Source organism: Urocampus carinirostris, chromosome 2 (genome assembly GCF_059441175.1).
Source record: "Urocampus carinirostris isolate Australia breed hairy pipefish chromosome 2, RoL_Ucar_1.0, whole genome shotgun sequence".
NCBI lineage: Eukaryota > Metazoa > Chordata > Actinopteri > Syngnathiformes > Syngnathidae > Urocampus > Urocampus carinirostris.
Genome location: NC_142350.1, coordinates 54546808 through 54570144, shown reverse-complemented (window position 1 = coordinate 54570144; position 23337 = coordinate 54546808). Strand labels below are relative to the sequence as shown.

At 39.7% G+C, this 23337-nt stretch overlaps 3 protein-coding genes across 4 annotated transcripts; 1 reads left to right on the top strand and 2 right to left on the bottom strand.

The window, feature by feature from the left end:
* Positions 1-1524: 1524 nt before the first annotated feature.
* Positions 1525-7611, bottom strand: siglec15l (sialic acid binding Ig-like lectin 15, like). 2 transcript variants are annotated; one of them, XM_088328057.1, is made up of 7 exons: positions 7503-7611; positions 4927-5301; positions 3667-4023; positions 3564-3605; positions 3274-3372; positions 1876-1935; positions 1525-1630 (listed from the first exon to the last, which is right to left on the bottom strand). In XM_088328057.1, the coding sequence occupies exons 1-7, from the start codon at positions 7546-7548 to the stop codon at positions 1599-1601; spliced, it is 1011 nt and encodes a 336-aa protein (XP_088184183.1). In that variant the 5' UTR covers positions 7549-7611; the 3' UTR covers positions 1525-1598. The 2 variants fall into 2 exon arrangements, with proteins under 2 accessions (XP_088184183.1, XP_088184185.1); XM_088328059.1 differs by lacking the exon at positions 3667-4023.
* A 725-nt stretch (positions 7612-8336) lies between these two features.
* On the top strand, positions 8337-11500 carry LOC148372540 (sialic acid-binding Ig-like lectin 15). Its single transcript, XM_088328056.1, has 3 exons — positions 8337-8382; positions 9964-10347; positions 11100-11500. The coding sequence occupies exons 1-3, from the start codon at positions 8337-8339 to the stop codon at positions 11498-11500; spliced, it is 831 nt and encodes a 276-aa protein (XP_088184182.1).
* A 996-nt stretch (positions 11501-12496) lies between these two features.
* On the bottom strand, positions 12497-18517 carry LOC148372539 (peptidylaminoacyl-L/D-isomerase-like). Its single transcript, XM_088327716.1, has 4 exons — positions 18451-18517; positions 17592-18343; positions 17115-17505; positions 12497-12991 (listed from the first exon to the last, which is right to left on the bottom strand). Exons 1-4 carry the CDS (start codon positions 18515-18517, stop codon positions 12579-12581), a joined length of 1623 nt encoding a protein of 540 aa, XP_088183842.1. The 3' UTR covers positions 12497-12578.
* Positions 18518-23337: the final 4820 nt, after the last annotated feature.

The window sequence follows — 23337 nt, the reverse complement described above, 5'->3', positions numbered from 1 at the left end:
AACACCGGATCGTGGGCGCAGCCCTTCCTCCTTCCTTCAATAAAACCTGTGAGAAACGTAACACAATTGGGTCCTACTTCCGTTCTGATCCTGACACAACAAAATAGAAAAGAATCACTCAATGCTTACAAACTTCAACAAACAAAAAACTAAAATGTGCAGAAGGAAAAAAAAACAAAATTAAAAAGGAAAATAATAACTTCTTCAAAAAAATCACACACAAAAATGAAAGATACAGATGAACAGATAAAGATGTATTCGTAGATTTCTTAAATACACACAAAAATAAACATACATAACAATTTTGGAAAATAAAGACCATATAGACCACAGGTGTCAAACAGGCGGCCCGCGGGCCAGATCAGGCCCACCGATGGTTTAAATCCGGCCCGCAAGACAACACTAAGAGAAGCGCAAGAGGAAAAAGAGCTGTAGTTTTAAATATTTCCACCGGATGTCACCAACGCCAGTTAACACTTGCAAAACAATTGTGGTAGTATTTCTCCATTTCTCTCTGAGTCACTTCTTTATTTATTCCTCCCTCTTTTTCTTTCTCCTGTTCACTCTCACTCTTTTTTTTCTCTTTTCTCTCTCACTCTCTAACACTTTCTTTTTTTCTGTCTTGCTCCCTTTCTAATTTCTCTCTCTAACTTACACTTTAATTCTCTTTTTTTGTGTTTTTCTCTTTCTTTTTCACCATCTTTCTTTCCCTTTTTTGACCTCTCTCTCTCTCTCTCTCTCTCTCTCTCTCTCTCTCTCTCTCTCTCACCTCACTTTGTCTCTTTTTCTCCTGCTGACTCTTTTTCTTTCTGTCGTTTCACTTCTCTTATTCTTTTTATCTTTCTCTTTTTTCCCTTTCTTTTTCTCTCTATATTCATATCCCCCTTCTTCTCCATTCATATCTCTTTTCTGCTTTCTCTTTTTCTCTCACTGTTACTCCGTCTCCCTTGTTCTCCCTATCTGTTTATCGCTCTGTCTTTCCCTTCCTCTCTTTCTCTCTCTTCTTCTCCCTCTCTCTTTCTCTTAAACTTACTAGTCCGGCCCCCGTGAGATTTTTTTTTATAGCATTTGTGGCCCCCAGCTAAAACCAGTTCGACACCCCTGATATAGACCAAGACTGTGTGTGTGAGTGCTTTAACCACTACGGTTTATAGGGGTACCATTTCCTGTAGTGTGTCTTGGGCAAATACAGCTTGGTGGCGCCTATTTCTCTTCAAAACAAACAAAAAAAAAATGTCTGAAAACTAAAATCACAAAATGAGGACTGGCACAACGACTGACACCGGAAATGAAACAAAATCATAGCGTGAAGCAGAACTTCTTCACTTCCTAGTTTTGTGGTGTTGATTGTGGTGTGTGTGTGTGTGTGTACATATGGCAGAAAGAGAAAGCGTGAAAAGGTGAAGAAGCAAACATTCAGAGGTCGAAAGTTCTTTTCTCATTCTGGATCACACCCGGGCACTTGATGCTTGTGCCTCCAATTTTGAATCAACACACTCAAACTTATGCAAACAACGTTTTTATTTTTATTTGCTGCGAGTGCAGAGCAGTAGTTTGGAGATACACACGCAACTTCTAAATGACGAAGATAAAGATGACTAGTGAAGTAACACGGTCGAGTAGAAAATATCTGAAAACACAATGTGAACATTTTCCATTAAGAAAAAATGAAATCGGTTCTAAAACAACTGAAAAAAGTTTACTAAATAAGGATAAATAAATACAACTCAAATCCTGCTTATTATCAACATTTGATAAAATGATAAAAAAAAAAAACTAGGAAATAAAGGCACAAAATCCAAACAAATCGAGTGTAGTTCACCACAAAAGTAGCACTTTTTTTGAACCTTTCATAAAAAATAATGCAGATTTTACCTTCACCTTCTTCCTGATATTTGTTGGCAAGTGTGGACTTTTTGGATGACCCAGCTCCACCTGTAAATTTGAATAATACCATTTATAAATCATATTCCCTTATTATTACATAACTAATCCAAAATAAACATATTTAGAATGGCCATCTTGCATTCTTTTTATGGTTGCTAACATTGCTTGCTAGAAACTGAAAGAACAATGTTTTTTACAGAATCATCCCAACTCTACCTCCACTACTGCAGCCCTAATATTTGTCATTCTTTGCAGAGGATCAAGAATATGTGATTGACATACCTGTCGACATATATGTTTTTCCCCTATTTTACATGTTTTTGATCATTCAAAGCATGTACGACATATATCAATATTTGTAGAGGGGCGGATTGTCGTGATTACCTAACTGGAGCCATCTGAGGTAATCAGCTGGCGTGCTGGATTGCGCTTCCTGATTGGTGGAAGCTTTCTACTTAAGCTGTCAGCGTCCAGAGATGGACGTTCGAGTGTACTCCTAGTTTCCATGAGTGAGCCTCCAACATTCAAGTTTACGATCTACTCTCCCGCCCCGGCCACCGACTTACCTGCTACGTTGCTCGTCACGCGTTTCACCACGGAGCTGCCATTCCGTCCAAAGAGGCTTTCTGCCACCAAGACCCGACGTCTCAAGCCTGCTCCATCGACCCATGTCCAAATAAACTATAAAACTGACGCTATTGGATCCGAGTGCTTGTTCTGGTCCCTGACATGGATAAAAGTTGTTTTTTGATAGACCCATCTCGTCTTACCCATTTTGTCTCCAATCTGAGGCACTTGGCAACCGTACAGGCTTTCTGGTTTGGAGTTAGTATCGCTAAGGCATATTTTGTGAAATGAACTGCGATCACTATGTTTTTAGTGTTTTTGAGTCTGGTTCTAGTGTAAGAATGTCTATGCAAACTGACTGGAGTGGTTGGGAAAAACTATTCTCAAGTGAAGCTGCTTTTTCTGGTAAGGTTTTACGAAACGAGCAATGGGTGCAACATGACTTGACCTGATCACTAAATTGCCACAAAATTTACTGTACGTGGGTAAAGAACTAAGAAAGATGATGACAGAATTTCGTGTGTTCTCAGGTTGGTAAATAAACTTGTTTATCCAAATCATCATTGTTTTTATCGTACATAGTCTGTCTTGCTGTGAGCAAATAGGTGCAGCAAAGTGTTTTTAAGAGAAATTGCAGTCATTAACAAGGGGAGCAATTGGCAGGTATGGACCGAGTACTGATATAGTTTTTTATTGTACCCCTTGTATCCAGTCTTTTACCAAAACAGTTTCAGCCCCACAGTAAACATCAGCTAATCGTTGGGAAAAAATAAATACATATCAAAAAAGGGTTGTTTTCCAGACAATCCCATCACTTACAAGCCTCTGGAAGAACAACCGTTGTATAAATAGTCTGAAGTTGAACGGCACTGGCAGCTGGACCATGAGAGGAATGCGATAGGTGGTTCTCTGCTATCCCTGCAAATAAAACACACAGTTCAAATTTACACTTACAGAAAACTCTTATAGGAACGAGAAAACTCATGAACGAGTGCTCAAACTGTTTGCATCTATCCATCCATCCATTACCTGCACCCCCGGGTAGTGGGTAGGGGACACCCTGAACTGGTTGTGCTGTGAAATGTTAGGCAAAAAAGGCTTACACTTACGTGTTGAACAGTTTTCCATCATCTGAGCATTGTGTTTTGGAGCTGAGGGGCAAAATAGGTTGACATCATTCAATGCCACATAACGCAGATTTCATTGCCTCACCTCTGACCCTCAGCCGGTATATGATGAAACCCCATGCGGCCAGCACCACCAGGACAACAGCTACGGCACTGCATACTAGTGCCGTGACTTTCACCCAGTTTACGGGCCGGTAAGTCTTTTTTGCCCACCCCAAAGCACTCTCTACCCGACAAGTGACCTCTTCCGGACGTTCGTAAGGGATTGAGCTGTTCATGTATGGACCAGCCGTTGAAGTCTCCGCATTCACGTCTAACGTAGTTTCAGAAGCTGAAATCCAGGTGATCTTGGGGAGGGGTTGGCCTTCTGCCAAACACTGCAGCCTCTGGGGGGTGCTAGAGCTACCGATCACCAATGACAGACTCAGGATCGCAGGCCTTACTGACAAATGAAGAAGAAAACCATTAAGGAGAATAGCGTGATTAGCATTAGGGGTAAAAGTGAAGTTTGGACCCACTTCCCCTTATAATATTTTAAATATTATAAATATTGTAAACTTGAAGGATATACACATTATCTATTTTTTTGTAACCTTCTTCTTCTTCTATGTTTTACGTTCCCTACACAGAGCTTAAAACCCATCTGGAGGGACATGAACATAGCAGTGAAATCAAAGATCAGACTCATGCAAGCGCTTGTCTGTGCTTGCTAGACATGAACACTCACAGCAAAGCTGGAAAAGAAAATCCAGGCCATCACATCAGGCATCAGCTACATAGCACATGGGGCGAAACACCATCAAAGGGAACTTTCGACCCTACGAAGAATTGTTGTCACCTGCATTTGCATGTAACAAAATTATTAGGACTGGCCAAGATTATTCTCCAGGGCACAGAAAAAGGGGACAGGAGAAGAGGAAGACTGAAAATAAACTGTATGAATTGTATTGATGCCAACTTGGCCTTGACCCTAACACAGGCTAGGAAACGTCTGCAGTAGAGAAAGCTTTTGTAGAGTTTTGTCCTCAGTGGTGCGTTGACGAAAATAAAGAAAATAAAAGGGGAAAAAAATAGCAAAAACACACACAAAAATCTTTGGACCATGGCCAATCCAATTGCCCAAACACACAAAGTTAGGCACCTCGGCACCCGAGCTGGTCTTGCTCTCGTCCCTCCAGACGAAAACTACCTAGCTCACATAATCTATGATTGGAACAATGTAGTTACTATACAATGTCAATAACTAAGTAACAGTAATTTCACAAATCATGCCAAAATGGTTCTTCAGCATTTACCCCATAAAACAATTAATCATGTCTACTTCATTAATCAGATGATTCTTTACCTTGCACTTTAAGTGTCAACTCTGTCCTCTTTCCCACTTTTCTGTTTAGTTCTACTTTGCAAATGTACAAGCCTTCATCAAACAAAGTGACATCTTCAATGCGGAGCGACATATCACCCTGGCGGGTGTCTCCTGCCAAAGAGAAGCGCTTCAGGCCAAGGCAGTCGTCCAACGTAGCCGGCGAGTTGTTCTTTAACGCACACTGGAAAAACGGCTTGTTGGTGGCTTTTCTGCCGATCCAGCTTAGCCTGATCATGCCAGTGTAGTGGTCCATCTTGGGTAGAGTGAAGAAGCATCCCAGGACGGCGCTTTGTCCTCGGATTACGTTAACCTCATCAGAGATACCCACAGTCAGTGTGGATGACAGCATGATTCCTGTTTGTAATGTGGCAAAAGGGTTTAAACTCTGTAGTAAAAGAGTGATTTTATTACAATAATATATGCTGTCTACAAAAAGCATGTTGGTATGTTTGTAGAACATCAAATAAGAAACCATTAAGTCCACCTGTTCTTATCTGTCTCTGGGGACAGTCATTTTGAGAATCTGTGTCAAATAGTGATGACGTTGCTGTTGCCCAGAGCTCAGCAAACAATGAATCACACTTTTTAAAGCTGTGCCATTAAGGTTTTTTTGGCCAGGCTCTACAGAACATGGATGCCATCACTACTGGAAACCAACTGTAGAAATGGCCGCCCTCAGAGAGGAATAAAATTAGCACTCCTTAACTGTACAAACACAAAATGTGTGCCAACCTTTTGACTTTAAAAATCGGTAGATTATATCACGCAGTCTATTTTTATCGAGAAACACAATATGTCTCCAGAATATTAAAAACAAAAACAAAACATGTGCTTTTTAAAACTGGAAGTGGCAAACTTTTATCTAAACCGAAATCTAATCTAAGCTTAAAGACTTAGTCTTGCTTCAAAATAAAGCAGTCGTAGACTTAAATACTCGTCTCAAGTAAATAGTTTTGTTTTGTTGTTTAAAGGAGCTGTACCATGTACCACTTATGGAATTTTGAATTTTTTTTACTCCTTGCTACCATCTCCTGTCTTGTGTCATCACTGCAGGCTCAGTCAGCTTGTTAATGATGCACATGCGAGTAGTGTACATGGATTTTTTAAACATGCTCGGATAAACTATTCCTTTATCATCTTTCTTGGGGTTTGGCTTGGTGTTTGGACTCTGCTTGAAGCAGGCAATTTCTTACTTTTACAATTTTCATGACACACTGACAAATAGGGCAGCACGGCGGGGCAGTGGTTAGCGTGTGTGCGGCACAGTTCTAAGGTCTCGGGAACCTCCTGTGTGGGTTCAAATCCAGCTACCAGACTTACTGTGCGGAGTTTGTATGTTCTCCCTGTGCTTGCGTGGGTTTTCTCCGGGCACTCCGGTTTCCTCCCACATTCCAAAGACATGAATTTCAGGTGTATTGGCCGGTCCAAATTGTCCCTAGGTGTGAATGAGCGAGCGAGTTGTCTGTCCCTGTGTGCCTTGCGATTGGCTGGCAACCAGTTCAGGGTGTCCCCTGCCCTCTGCCCGATGATTGCAGGGATGGGCTCCAGCACCCCCGCGACCCTACTGAGGATAAGCGGTGCAGCTAATGAGATGAGATGAGACTGACAAATAGAAAAATACCTGCAGGGTCGAGAGCAGGACGTCATTCTCATAAACAACCCCTTCACACCCCCTTGCCCCCATTCCTATTACGTAATGTGTTCCGCCCAAAACAGCTATGATAAAAGTAAGATAAAAGCAGACAGGTGCAGTGGAAAATAAAGTATACAGGGTTTTTGAATTTAGTAGGACATTTTTAAAAAATTAAAAACAGAAAATATTTAGTTTTCAACTTTTCAGATACACCCCACCTTTAACTGCTCAAACACAAAATTGTATGTCTAGAAGACAATTGTTGTTTGGAAAGTCTTATAGTGGACAATAGCTTAAAGTAAAAGTAAGATCAAAATGTAAAATAATGACATGGAACTCGAAAAACAGGTAGGCGGAAAATTGACCAACAAAATTCCTAGGGTTGATTTGACCCAACGTCCAAAAGTGTAATGCTTTCATTTTTATGTGCCAAGGATCCTGCACGAAATAGTATTTTTGTTGAAAAGTAATGAAATGAAAATAGTTTGGGCCCTTTTGTTTACAAGTTCCTAAACATTTATAAAAAGACCCCAAAAAATGCTTCAAAAGTGACCTAAGTAATAAGTCTGTCCCAATTTTCACCCAAGTGTTTTAAAGTATATTCACTTGTACTTCCCAATGAAAAACTATAAGTAAATAAAACACTAATTAACTGTCAGCAATTAAAATTGTAATTCTTACACAAGAGATAAACACAGTAAATAAATTATATGTCATTGTTTTATATTTCATCAGCATTATGCTAATAGTAAACCACATAAAAAAGCTAATAGACCATATCAAATGTCAAATTCTGCTTCCAAGTCACCATCCCAAAATCCAAAACTAATTTCGCATCCTAAAAGGGAAGTGGGACCACGTGGGTCGAACTAATTGGAACAAAGTGTCGGAATGACAGTATGTTCTGGGAAACACAACTCACCTGTGATCACCAGGAAAGGGACACGCTCAAGAAAACACACAGGCATGTTGAAGACAAAAACCACATAAGCGTGTTGAACTGCATCAACAGAGAGAAAAAAGACTGCCTGTCATAGCAATTCAGGAAGGAAATGAGTCATAGGACACTGACTGGCTACAAGATAATCATACAGACAGACCACACACAAACATGCATAAAAAAGTAAAAAAAGTACACTCACAAAAATTTTACTTCATTTGTAAAACATTTTGATTATTTTAAATGACTTTTTCTTATTTTAGGATAGTTTCACTTGTATTTCGAATAAAGTTAATACATTTTTTTTAGATTAGCAAAATTGTCTTATCAAACAGATGTGCACTTTTTTAAAGTATTTTAAGTATTATTTTCTTATCCTTGGAAACATTATGAATATAAGCCAATTGTACCAGAATCTTCAGAATCGTATTAATTTAAAGCCTTATGTAAGGTACATTTTTCTGATTTTATCAGAGTAATACGTTAAAATATCATGAAATCAGACAATGTTTTTTATTTTATCATAGATGGGGTTTTTTGTACGCCTCATTGGGGTCGAAGAGATTTTCTTCTTTTCCATTGATAGAATTTAGGTAAAACTTAAACATTTTTCTTATTGAAAGTGTTTTATTGAGACAATCATTTTTTTCAAGACAAATGTTGTTGTACGGTGGACCTTCATTTACTATACCTCAAAACCGGCTGACTTTATTTATAGTTCTGTTATACTTTTTCTTTGCTGACAATGTAAAACTTCCTCAAACTAAATCTAGAGTCACACTGGAAAAATCAACCAAAGAATCACAGACGTCTATCATGGAGGTGCTGCTCTGCTTGTTGATTTTATTAGCAGCTAATAGAGGTGAGACACACACAATCCAATCCACGCATAGACACACACATACATAGACTTCATTTATTGTTGTGCCATTTTATAAATAAAATATTGTTTGAGATAATTATTTAAGACCTGTATTGTATTTCTTGGGTTTTTGTAGCTAACTTCATGTCATTGTTCAGATTTTGTGATAATTTGAATATATATATATATATATATATATATATATATATATATGTATATATATATATATATGTATATATATATATATATATACATAAATATATATATATATATATATATATATATATATATATATATATATATATATATATATATATATATATATATATATATATATATATATATATATATGTTAATGTTAATGTTGTGTGATTCAACATTCATTTTCACTGTCTTTTTCTCTCAACAGGGCTAGAAATTATGATAAAATCTTTATTTAATCTGCTAGCCTGTCGGATTTTGGTTGTATCTGATTTTAAACAATAAATCATATGATTTAAATACAATCTTATTGTTAAGAAAAAACATCCTCTGCTAAATAGGCTAAATAACTGATTTTAATTATTGAAAAACTAACATTCATAGCTCGGACAAAACAAAATTATTAATCCATTTGTAACTATTGACCATGTCACGAACCAGAAACGGAGACAGGACCCAGTAGCGTTCGTTTACTCAGTTTTATTGATAATGAGAGAGCAGTGCTTGCTTCCACGATCTGATGATCGTCGGACATGGGTAGCCGGTGGCAGGAACGCGGAAGTGGCACTTCCTTGTCGAGCGAGGCTGACCGTAGATTTGCAGGAATACTAGTCGTTAGCCGGGATGGGAGGGTAAGGGCGGTATCGAGTTCAGAAACGAGGTCGGCAACAGGTGTCAGGCAGGTAGCGGGGCAAAACAGGTCGGATGTTGGAATGGTAGAACAGGGCAGATTCGAGTCCAGAAACAGGTCGGCAACGGGTATCAGGCAGAGGAAAACAGGGCAGGAAAAATGTCGGACGGAATGAGCCTGCCTAGCTGGGAGCATAGGGTCGCAACGATCTGACGGCGTCCCCTTGAAAGAGGAGTCTCCTAGCCAATCAGCTCTCAGGGCTGTTGGCGCTAATTGGGCAGTCACAGCAATCATGACAGACCAAGGGCATAGGTTTGGTCCTTGAATTGGTGGGGACATAGCATATACATTTTTTTAGTGATCGCATAACATTGGTGAGATAAATCAATGGTTGTTTGATATTTTTGGGACAAAAAGGATTGAAAAAAAGGTGATCATGTAATATTGGTGATGACAAAACAGTGATTACTCGATATCAGCTCCCCTCCGTCCTTGCCAAAACGATATCCTTGCTATTGACTGATAATCAGTAACAATCAGCTACAGCTATGGCTTATTCCTGTATAAGTATTAAATTACTAGCCTGGATTTTCCAATAGCAAATCGCATATTTCTGATTTCTTTATTAAATGGCTAATTAATTAAATGATTTTGAATTCTTGCCCAGCCCTAGCTCAGACTATATTAAGTTCACATTCCGGTTTTCCTCTGTCTATATATTCATACAGTACATTCATGTTTTGCCACAGTGTGGAGCTCCGGAGAAGGCGGGTGGACAGTGCACATGCGAGCCGAGGTGCGGGCCCTGGCAGGCCATCCGGTGGTGCTTCCTTGCACATTTAGCCACCCGTCGCATTCCCAGCATGCCTCACTGCAGGTGCATTGGCGTCGAGGCGGCAATCAGGATGGCATTGTCCTCTTCCACTGCACTGGTAAAGTCACTGTATGCGAGCCCGGGCCCCAGCAAGATCCCCGGTACCGATTGGAGGGTGACCCCCGCCAGCATGACTTGTCCCTACGGATCAATGGTGCCACCCTCGGGGACAGCGGGCGCTACTATTGTGGGCTGGTGGTGGAGGGAAGGGATCACAAGACTGTGGAGGACAACGTAGGGACCCGATTAAGGGTGGAAGGTGAGTACTGATTCTGAACAAAGCTTCTGCATAAGAAGTCTGCAGTGTTTCCCATACAAAGGAAGGATTCTGACAGGACGCCATCGTGTAACTTGTACCGCCAGGGTCTCATAAACTTTTAAAATAAAAAAATACAATTAAAATTAAAAATATGTACAAATGCGAATTTAATCAAAATTACTTTTTAGATGTCTCATTGTATACAGTGCCGTCAAAAAGTATTTGCCCCCTTCCTGATTTATGTGTTTTTTGCATATTTATCACTCACAAAGGTTTCAGATCATCTCACCAATTTCAATATCACACATAAACAACCCAAGGAAATAAAAAAATGCAGTTTTGTTGATTCCATTTATCAAGACACAAGGGGGCAAATTCTTTTCACAGTATCGTAAATGATCACAAACACCAGGATGTGTATTTGTGCTATGAATCTCTGTCAGTCAGCCCTTGCCCCCGTGCTAAAGCGTGCGGGCGGGTGTTTGTCCCGCCCCACCTGCACTGTGATTAGACGGCTGGATAATGCGCAGCCCTTTTCTCTTTCATCCATGCACCCTCGGCAACTCTCAGGTTTGTGCCTGCGTGAGTGACTGACAGGCACACTTTTACCACTAGATTCTTGATTTTGCTCTAAAAAGCACCTGATCAATGTGTTTGAGTTTAAAATGTAGTAGACTGTCCACCCAGGGTCTCAAAAATTCTATAGGAAACATTGAGTCCGGCGTTCATTAATTTTGTGTTTTCTGCTACAGCGCCGCCAAACATCCTCTCCCTTCAGGTGGAGGTCGGCGAAGGCTTAAGCTTCACGGCAGAGTGCCGCGTATCTGGCTCACCACCGCCTGACATCCAGTGGCTAGGCCCTGAGCAACCTCTTGAAGGTTCTACAGCAGACCCGGTGAATCTGGGAGGTGACCTGGTTGTTAGCCGGCTTCAAGATGTCCAACCCGGATGGCAGGTCACATGCTCTGCCTCCAATCCGCTTGGCAAAGACAAAGCAACGCTTTACCTGCTTGAAACACCGACAGCCCCACCGAAAGATGGCGCGCCTCATCATGTTTTGCTGCTGCTTATTCTTTCTCTGGGGTCCAAAGTAGTCATCCTGCTGGGGATTGGAGTGTGGTTGATGCCTATGGGGGGTCTCTGGTGGAAGTGAGTGCACCCATTAACTCTATCTTGACCAATTGGAATAAAGTTTTATGTTTGCATTCACCTGATCACCATTTAATTCCTTGTGACTTTGTTATGACAAAAAAAGAATGCCAATATTGTAACGTTTTATTGTTAGTGAACTTTTTCAGACCTAAAACAATTTCACTATAACACATTAAAAAGCATAATAATCATGAGGAAAATAATCCATCAACCCTGCTAAGTTTTAGCATGGCTATCACGCAGGGACTTTGAGATCATTAGGGCAAAAAAATAGTCAAAAACTAAGGGGGAAAAAGCAATTAAAAGAAATTAGGGAAGAAACCTAAAATATTACAGGCCAATACCCACCACTCAAAACGTCTATAAAAGGCCACAAGTGGACAAACTGTGAGATTTAGGTTGAGTTAAACAAAGATTATACTGTACAATGGTAACAAAAATATAGACTGATAAAGGCTATAAAAAAGAATGAAAAAAACCTGAGCATTTTTTGTCTTAGCTGCTTTCAATAAAATATGCATATGTTTTTATGCTAATCTAGCAAAAAAAAAAAAACGGATTCATGAATGTCGCAGATACAAAGGTGAAACGAAAACGGTCAAAAACTATGAAAAAAAAACCCTGTTCAGACCACAAAAAGTTATAACGTTTGGTACATAATGGGACTTAATCAATGTGTGACAGCATTTTATCACTCTATAATAAAATAGTGATTTCGTAGTCTTTGTGAAAATCTTTCCATGGTGCGAGAGTAATTGCCTAGGTTATGTGTAAACCAGTGTTCCAAGTAGTGTATTTTATTGAATGTTTGCGTTTTTTTGTTTTAGCCATGTCTTAAAAAAGAGCAATATTTAGTGGTGTGGAGGTGTAATGGATTTTTTCCCCCCACAAGTTCATTTAAGAGTGTCTTATGAGGTATTTAAGAGATCGTTTCAGTAACTGATGTGAGAGCCCTCGACGTGTGTTTGTGTCAATGTTTAAGTAGTGTTTCTATTGTTATTGTTATTATTATTATCTTTATTATAATTAGTCAGTGTTAGAAAGCAACACTCTTTTAACCATACAATTTTTTTTTGCATCTACCCGAAGAAAATTGGTCCCTTGTAGCAGATGGGATGGTAATACTGACAGCAGTCAGCCCGGCTCCAGCCAAAGTTCTGACCCGGCTCCAAACTCATGGTCACACAACGGCCTCCAAGAGGCCCCTTGGGTTTGGACCCCTCCCAATTGCTAACCTCACTCGACGCCCTGTTGATCCAGTACCAGGCACCTGTTAATGTGCTTTGACGCATGCCGATCCAAACCTTCTTCGGGACACGATCCCCAGGAGACACTTGAAGGAGTTTGGCATGAACTAGGTTTAGGATTGAAAGAGAGGACAAGCTGACCAGTTGGAGATTTCGATCTCGGCAGAACTTGATTGACTCCTTCCAGCCAAGTGCCTCAGAACCAATTTCCAAAACGTCAGGCTTTAGGACGCAGCCCCTGTCATCTGGCCAGGATAGACAGGACAGAGCAAGAAAGCAGTTCAGTAGGAATGAATGTGTTTTTTACAGGTGCAAGTATTCTTTCAGCAGTACATTTAATTGGGTTTTGTTACTGCATGTGTGCTTTTAGTTAGTTGTCACAGCGTTCAGCGTTTACATTGTGCTAGAGTATTCAATTACTTCAGAGGTGGCATTCCTAGTCCTAGAGTACCGCATGCTATGCATGATTTTGGAGTTTTTCCTGCTCCAATACAGGTGATTGAAATCACGACGACTTTTATGTTACTGGACTTATTTTGATTGCGCCTTTGTCATCCTGGAAGGGGGATAACCACTTTTGGGGCCCCTTGTCAAGGTTTCTTATTTTCTTCACGCTGAGGTTTTGAGTTTTTCTTTGCCCGCATGTTAGTTTAAAATCAGGGGATAGTGTAATCGTAACCCGTGCAGTCCTTTGAGACATTTTGTGATTGAGGTTTATACAAATAAATGTGACCCGACTTTACTTGAGTTACAATGCACTATTCATCCTCATTGCAATATTATTATACCTTAGGCTAGTTTTTCTAAGCACTAATGTGCAATTATTATTATTTTACCTATTTATCCAGATAGTCTTTTATATTTTTTCTCTTCCTAGTTTTTATTACATGTTTTACCCTTGAGAGCCATATCTATTCTTGTTGCATACAATATTTCACAAAGTTGTCATCAATGACAACAATTATATGCCAGTTCTAGAAGCACTCACTTCGGACAAGGAGACGAAGCAAGTTTACTTTCTGGCACATAAATGTCGTAAGTGTTTAACATTAAATCACATACAAAAAAAATTGTACTGTGTCTGGATCTACTTTAGATTCTGTAAATATTAAACTCGTTTTAAAGACTTCTATTAATCCCTTTACTTTTCAGAAAGTGTAACTGACATACAGGAATTGCACGACTTTTTTTCTGAACTCTTTATTCCTCAAATTGACGGAGGCTCAGCTGACAATTTAGAAGGACCCATCACGTTTGAAAAACTTTCTACGGCCAGCCAGTCCCTTAATTCAGGACATAGTACAGGAACTGACAGCTACTTAACATCATTTTATAAAAAGAACCATTTCCATAACAACTGCAAATATGCTGATGAATATGTTCAACTAGTCGTTTATCAAGGGTACCCTCCCACAATCGCAGACACAAGCTACCATATGTCTTATTTTACAGAAAGATAGATACATCACCCGATGTCCTTATTAAACGCAGATTATAAAATTCTAGCAAATGTGTTCTTCCCTCATTTATCTCACAGACAGGATTTATCAGTAGACATTCTTTTTTTTAACCTACGACGTTTATTTAAAATTTTATACAATCCACAGAAAAATGAAACCTTTGAGGTGCCGATTTCACTAGTTGCAGAGCAGGCGTTTGATCTAGTAGAGTGGAGGTATCCTTTTTATGAATTGAAAAAATTTGGATCTGGCCTTATATTCACTCTATGAGTCTCTTGTAATCTCATTGCGCTCACGTACACTGATTAGTTAGGTCGTTAGGTAGTTAGATAAATTAGGTACAATTCTGAGCATACAATGTGGTTATATGCACACGATATTTTGTTATTTGATGACGACCCTCCCATATCCATACCTGTCATTTTAACCACACTGGTGATATTTGGTCGACTGTCAGGCTACAAATTAAATTTCAAAATGAGTATGTTTATGCCACAAAATAACGCCTTAGAAACATCCCCTTTGGAAACCTTTCAATTTAAAATCATAGATAAACAATTTACTTATCTTAGTATAAATTAAATCTTTTTTTCAGGAAAATTCCTTTTCTATAATAAACTAGACCAAAGATGATTTGGAGCGCTGGGCTAGGCTAAAACTTTTATTGATTGCTACATTGAACACAATTAAGATGAATACTCTCAATACATTTTCTCTATTTTTCCTAGTGTCTCCGAAAGCCTTCTTTGGGAAGTTAGATGGACTGATAATGCCTTTTGTTTGGGACAATAAGACTCAGAGATTACGAAAACAATTAGTGCAGGGAACTAAAACTACCAGGGGTCTCGGGCTTCATATTTCTAGATTATTTTATCGGGCAGCAAATCCAAAAGTCATTCTGTAGTGGTTGCAATGTATGCAAATCGCTTCACCTCCAATGGGGCTGGGGATGGAAACAACTGCTGCTAAATCAGGGTAACTTTTGTACTACACTCCCCCATCTCAAATCTTTCTACATCTTGTAAAAAAAGAAAATACTAAAATGACACTGGACATTTTTAGTCTATTCAAACGCCATTTTGGCCTTGACGCAATCCTATTCCCCACGCCAATAACATCAAACCCTAGCTTTCAACCATCCATGGAAGACAATATACCTTCACTCTCTGGTCTATTAGGGGCATAAGCAGATTCAAGGACCTTTATATAGATAACGTCTTTGCAACTTTTGAGCAACTTATGGCCAAATTCAACATATGTTATAATAACTTTTTGGGATACCTTAAGATCTCCAACTTTGCCTGTAATATCAACACCTGTTTCCCCACTCTTTGAGAAGAGGTGACGTTGGACAAGTTTCTCAACCCTCTCCCTTCACTTGTAGGCAGCCTTTCAGTTATCTATGGTCGGATATGCAACCTCAAAAATATCAATGACCAAAACTAAAACAATATGGGAGCAGGATATCAGCCAAATAATACCAGATCTACTTTGGGAGGATGTACTTAAAAGAACACATAAATCTTCAATATGCGCCGACACGGCCTCATTCAGACCAAAATTATTCCATAGCCCAGCCAATCAAACCCACAAATTCTAGTCATGTTCTTCTCTGCATAACTTCTGGAAGGGGATTTCTCAAACCATTTCAAAAATATGCAGCTCTACTATTAAAACTGATCAATCACATTAATGTAATGTGTAAAGTACAGGGGATCCCCGCAATACGACATTAATCTATTCTTAGGTGGGAATCGCAAAACCTAAAGATTACAAATAACAAACTAGTGTACCACAAGTGATGCAATGTGTATTTCAACAAAATAGACCTAGTCAAAATTTGGGAAACACAATCGAGCTTTTATGCTTGTCAGATGGCTTTAAGAGTCCGACTAATCTACGAACAGCGGGAGGACGCTTTACAACGACAGTAACGGCAACCAGAAAATGAGGGTACTGTATCTGAATCAGTTTAGGAGGTTTCTCCTGTTACAGGTAACCGAGGGAACCAGTACTATCTGTTTTATATGGGGGGGCAAAACGCCACCCAAAAAAAACGCCTAAAAAGGGATGAGCGCTGCCAGAATGTAATTGCCCAAGACACACCTCAGGAAGAAGTTATCCATTGACAGTGTAAAGCACGTAATAATACTTTATAAATCAATGTGAGAGTGTACCAGTAGTCTTAATTTTTTAAAATTGTTTAAGTCTAAGTAAGTGTGAATTTCCCTACGGGGATGAATAAAGTATCTATCTATCTATCTATCTATCTATCTATCTATCTATCTATCTATCTATCCATCTATCCATCTATCCATCTATCCATCTATCCATCTATCCATCTATCCATCTATCCATCTATCTATCCATCTATCCATCTATCCATCTATCCATCTATCCATCTATCTATCTATCTATCTATCTATCTATCTATCTATCTATCTATCTATCTATCTATCTATCTATCTATCTATCTATCTATCTATCTATCTATCTATCTATCTATCTATCTATCTATCTATCTATCTATCTATCTATCTATCTATCTATCTATCTATCTATCTATCTATCTATCTATCTATCTATCTGTCTGTCTGTATGTCTGTGTGATTTCTGCCCTTTTGAGTACTGTTTCTGTAAGATTTATTTTGTAGCAGGTATGCACCATTTTAGTACTTTGAATATACAGGATGTGATAACATTTTAATACACATATTTAAGTAAAGGTTTTAGCCAGTAGATATTTATGCTGTTGATTATTTCAAGTGAGATCATTTAAAATATGAGCGTATGACAGTTTTGGCGTTCTTGGAAACATTTTAACAAACTATGTAAGAGTGTTTCAAGAGTCCGTGTCTGAGAGTTATGATATGTGTGAATGGCAATGAGGCAAATCAAGTGTTCTCACCTGATGTTTGACTGATAGAGGCTGCTGGGTTCCCAAAAAGGGCTTTCCCACTCTCGCCCATGTAGTAGACGACCATTTTGTCTGATGTATGCCAAATGGCTTTGTTGTCCTGGTTGATGTTCACCACCGTGGAGACGTAGTCCGTCCCTGTGAGCGGTTGCCAAACCGGGTCCTCTGGTGGACTGCTGCCCACACGGACCCCAGCAGTGAGATCCTCGTGGACCAGGATGACAGCAAAATTTTGCGCCTGTGGTACGGTGGTGACCACGTAGCAGGATGCTTTTTCGGACTGTGGAATGAGTTGCAGGAGCATGCCGGGCCGGTGGAGGATGGCTGTATCCGGTAGCTCCAGCATTGGCCATCCCGGGGAGTTTACCAAAGAAGAGACCTCCTGGTAACACAGTATTTTTTAGGATCAGTAGTGTTACATTTTCCATAGTTCTTAAGAGGTTTTCAATTGTGTGTATTTGACGGCACCTGGGAAAGGATTACAGTGGATTCGTCTTCTAAGTCCTGGTTAAGCCCCGGTGGGACTAAGAAGGCCATATTTTCATGTGATTTGGGGTTCAGGGTGGCGTAGAGCATGGAGCAGCTGCAGTTTAACATTAACGCACAAGGGTGTGCAAAATGAACCGCCACTGGGTGCTCAGCTTTAACCACCCGCCAGGTCTCGTTAGCCCTCAGCCAGAACTGAGCAACATGGTACGGCTCCAGCTCTACCTCCATGGTATTGTTTTTATCCCCTTCTAGGCTGATTATATTCACTTTCTCTGGATTGACCACAATAAGCCTGAATGGTGAAAATTCCGTCACGTCAGAACTTATCACATCAGGGGGATATGTAGTGTTTTGGATTTGGGGAACCGCCGGGATCAAGTACTCAGTGCCCAGTGTGTCTATAGATAGAACACGAGCACTCTGCATGCTGCCCGCCTTGATGCTGACTGCCTGGACCATGACCCGGCGTGTGCTGTTCACTAGGACCACCTTGTCGGAAACGTTTTCCCGACGGAGCTCAGCATTGGCATGGTAGTATAAGCAACGCGTCTGAGCCGCTCCCAGAGTCTCTGTGTGGATTTCTGTTCGGAATGCCACCGTGATTTTTGTGTTGTGACGTAAAGCTGTCACATAAACCTGGTTTTGTGGCTCCTCGGGGTAAAAATAGGCTATGTTCTCAGGGAACACCACCAGGAACCTGAAGCCAGAGCTCACCTGTGCTTCTGCGTATCCTGAAAATGTACACAAGTCATTATTATGGCAGCATTATGTGTACAATAACGTGGACAGTGAACAATTTCACGGTGAGGGGTTGCTTGAGCGATACTTTTGGACTTACCTGAATATGTCGTCCTTTTCAATACAAGGAGCAGTACTGCACAAAACAAGTCGCTCTTTTTTGGCATTCTGAGGAATCCAACAACTACTGTCAGTGAGGTACGTATTATAATAGCCACAGGGTTTCGTTAATTTTTCCTTCTCATAGCATAAAAAATGTCACATAAAGTGGGTCCTTATCAGGGGTCACCAAGGTTGTGCCTGTGGGCACCAGATAGCCCCCAAAGAACGCCTGAGTAGCCTGCAAACAGGTTCTGAAAATAGCTCACCAGGGGTGAATAGATGTGATTTTCTAGGACATTCAAATTCTAACTGGCATGATGTTTTAGTAGTTGACCAAGCCTATTTAAACTCCACTCAAAATAAATTACAATCAGATTGTAACCAGATTGTATCTGGTTATAACATAGTAACCACATAACAGACACAGCACACAGCAGACCTAGGCTTCAAAAAGGTTTGTGACCCCTAGTCTACACATTTTTTTGGTTCAGTACCATAGGAATACTTGTTTGCTATTTAAAGAAATATTCAAGTCAAGTCAAGTCCTATTGATTGTATAGCGCTAAATCAGAAAATATCTGAAAGGACTGAAGAGGGTACAACTACACAATCTCCTGATCTTAAACCATCACAAAGGCAAGGAAAAACTCAAAAACCTCCAAATGAGGAAAATAGAAAACCTTGAGAAGGGGCCTCACAAGTGGTAATCCTTCTTCCAGGATGACCAAGGTGCAATTGATGGGGTAACAATCCGCAAAAAATGGTGAATATTAATAAGAAAACATAGGTAATATGTAAAAACTAGTCCAAAAAGTGCATGACAGCAACAAAAATCCGAGCCTGTAAAGATGTCCAAAAAGTCCATGACAGCAAGGATATTTCTAATCATTTTCTGTTGTTACAATCATTTTTAACACACCTTTATACAACAAACAACATTTAAAGTATATATCTCGGCGCAGTGGTTAGCGCTTGTGCGGCACAGTTCATGTCATGTCGTGGGTTCAAATCCAGCTCCAGACTTCCTGTGCGGAGTTTGTATGTTCTCCTGTGCTTGCGTGGGTTTCCTCCGGGCACTCCGGTTTCCTCCCACGTTCCAAAGAAACATGCATTTCAGGTGAATTGGCCGGTCCAAATTGTCCCTAGGTGTGAATGAGCGAATGAGTTGTCTGTCCCTGTGTGCCCTGCGATTGGCTGGCAACCAGTTCAGGGTGTCCCCTGCCCACTGCCCGGGGATGGCTGGGATGGGCTCCGGCCCCCCCGCGACCCTAATGAGGATAAGCGGTACGGCTGATGAGATGAGATGAGCTCATGGTAGGCCACATAATGTTAGCTTCGTCGTCAATAATGCACTAGTAGCCAGAAAGAACTTAATAATCCTTGAAAAATATATATATCACAGGACAAATAATCAAACCCTGAAAAGTGGTATTACATGCTCCCTATTTACACATCGATGGGCATTTTCCTTTCACACACACCCTTTTTAAACATTTAACGCCACACTGTCTTCTTACCTTCTCTTTGGTCTTGTTTGCTTCCACTTTAGAATGTATGCGAAGCAATCGCCAAAAAACACTGGTGAGCATGTTTGACAGTCAAAGCAGGGCGTTTGCATGCAGTCGTTGTGACTCTTCTGGGATCCTCATTGTACACACACAATCACATATAATCAGGGTTGGGTAGGGTTACTTTAACTTGATTACTTTCATATACTTTTGGATTACTCCAATACCAAATATGCTAATAAAAGACAAAATACACTAAATATGAATAAAATGACTAAATTTTGTGCAGGCTTGGGGAGTAACGGAACACATGGAATGGCAAAAATGATGTTGGCAAGCTGTGTGGATTTATTTTCATTTTGTGTCTGTCGCATTTTATGTTAGTTTTGCCGGAGATCAAAGAGATCAAAGCCAGGAGAGATAGCTTACCACGTGTTGTGAGTCAAAATTTTATTCATATTTAGTTTCTTTTGTCTTTTATTAGCATATTTGGTATTGGAGTAATCCAAAAGTAATTGAAAGTAATCAAGTTAAAGTAACCCTACCCAACCCTGCATATAATGTATTAGAAGCTAGAGTCAAACAAGAGGTGACACATCGCCGCTGTGAGACTCTTTGAAGCCAAAGTGACCATTGTGAGCAGTGCAGCGGCGCAAAAATGAAGTACGAGAACTAGTAAAGAAGCTTTGTGCATACAACAATGGCACGTGTATAGATATATAATAAGCTAGACAATGGGGGGCAAAATAAAAGGAAGGTGGTAATCACTGATAAGCTCTTCAAACAACCTAAGTGCATCAGTCACTAATACATTATACAACAATTTTTCAAATGAGGATTTAGTAGTGTTAGGGAAGTGTGAGGGATTATTGTTACTTGAGCAAATGTTTTGTAACATCTGATGAATGAGTCAGTGTGTGAGATGGAAAATTATGGAGTAGTGGATTTTTCAATAAAGTTAATTTTTATTGCATTCTTACCTTTTGTTTTATTTAATTAAACCATATTTATTCTTTTAATATAGAAAATATATAGAGATTAGGTTCCAGAAAATGTCAGGCCCAGAAGGGAAACAGGACCCAAATGCGTTACGTTTCTCACAAGTTTTATCAAAGGAAAGAGGAAGGGCTGCACCCACCATCCGGCGTTCGCTAGGTGCGGGAATCAAGTCGCTCTCGTACTCGGTTTATGATTCGAACACGGAAGTGGCTCTTCCGTAGCGAGCGATGGCGGTGTCAAGGACAGAAAAACAGGTCGATAGCCGGGACCGGAGAGAAAAAAACGTGGTCGGGGTCAGAAACGGGTCGTAAGCCGGGACGGGAGAGCAGATGTGGTCAGAATCAAAACAGGTAGAAGCCGGGGGACAGACGGGAGCAAAAAACAGGTGGGAGTCAGGTTCGCAAAAGGCTTGCCTAGTTTTAACTGAGGTTCGCAGACGGACTGACAAAAGGGGACGGATAGGAGTGGGTATAAATAGGGACAGCGAGCCAATCAGAGTCCGAGGCAGTTGGCGCCAAAGGAGCGGGCACAGGTGATTCCCATTAGTTTTATTTTATTTTTTGTAAGTCGTGACTCGCAAAAGCTTCAAAGATTTTATGTAATTATTTAGTGTCTTTCATAAATGATTACTGCAACTCGCAAACTTTCAGAGGTCACACTAAACAAAATGCATGTACCGTATGTATATAAACACTGGAAAATAATTGAATTAATACATATGTGAATCTGATAGACAAGACACTTAAAAACCTGCCCTGGGCTGATTCATGAATGGAAAAAAATCAAATTAAAAATCACTTCATCAGTCATCACCAGAATTGACCCTTTTAGCAAGATGGACAATCAAAAACTTGATTATGATTGGCTCTTTGATTTGTTTTTGAATGACATAAGAAGTAGTAAAGAGGAACATTCAAGTCAAATTCATTGACCTTTGTTAGCGTTTATACATTTGAGGGACGGAATAGAATAGAATAGAATAGAATAGAATAGAATAGAATAGAATAGAATAGAATAGAAGAGAAGAGAATCGAATCGAATAGAATCGAATAGAATCGAATAGAATCGAATAGAATCGAATAGAATCGAATAGAATCGAATAGAATAGAATAGTTTTTATTGTCACAGATTACCACGAGGTGTACGATGAACATGCAATAACCATTCAAAAGGTAAAAATAATATAAGAAAGATTATAAGGGGGGCAGCACGGAGGCGCAGTGGTTAGTGCATGTGTGGCACAGTTCTGAGGTCACGAGATCGAATATCCTGCGTGGAGTTTGCATGTTCTCCCCGTGCTTGCGTGGGTTTCCTCCGGGCATTCCAGTTTCCTCCCATATTCCAAAAACATGCTTGTCATGCTAGTGTGATGCTTGTCTTTGTGTGCCCTGCGATTGGCTGGCAACCAGTTCAGCGTCTCTCCTGCCCACTGCCCGAAAATAGCTGGGATGGGCTCCAGCACCCCCGTGACCCTACTGAGGATAAGCGGTGCAGATAATGGATGGATGGATGGATTATAAGCCGGGTTGGGTAGGGTTACTTTAACTTGATTACTTTCAATTACTTTTGGATTACTCCAATACCAAATATGCTAATAAAAGACAAACTAAACTAAATATGAATAAAATTATGACTCACAACACGTGGTAAGCTTTCTCTCCTGGCTTTGATCTCTTTGATCTCCGGCAAAACTAACATGAAATGCGACAGAAACAAAATGAAAATAAATCCAAACAGCTTGCCAACATCATTTTTGCCATTCCATGTATTCCGTTACTCCCCAAGCCTGCACAAAATGTAGTCATTTTATTCATATTTAGTTTCTTTTGACTTTTATTAGCATATTTGGTATTGGTGTAATCCCAAAGTAATTGAAAGTAATCAAGTTAAAGTAACCCTGATTATAAGGGTGGATAAATACTCTTTACAGGGGGAGTGGTTGTAGACTAGCCTAATTTGTATGTGAATGAGTAATAGTGTAATGACATTCTAACACAAACAACGTTTTTTAATAAATAAAATATGAATATAAATTGTCCTATGTATAATTACGATACATCGTTCAGAAATTCTCCAAAGCATGGGTTAAATTTAAAAGTTATAGGGTCATATTTTCGTAACAGATTGAAGACACCAACAGTATTTTGATTACAGTACTCAACTTTTTTTAATGATTCAAACTATGAAGTGTATAGTTTTAACAATTGTGATTTTTTTTTCATCTTAATTTAATATTGTTGTTTTATAAAATATACATCTATCTTTTTGGAAATCCTATTTTCACAGTTGTTTTTTTTCCATCTCCATCCTGTGATGGCGAACATGGGGGCGTTTCGTGAACCTGTCATTCATACAGTCGCGTTTATTAAGGAGGCGGA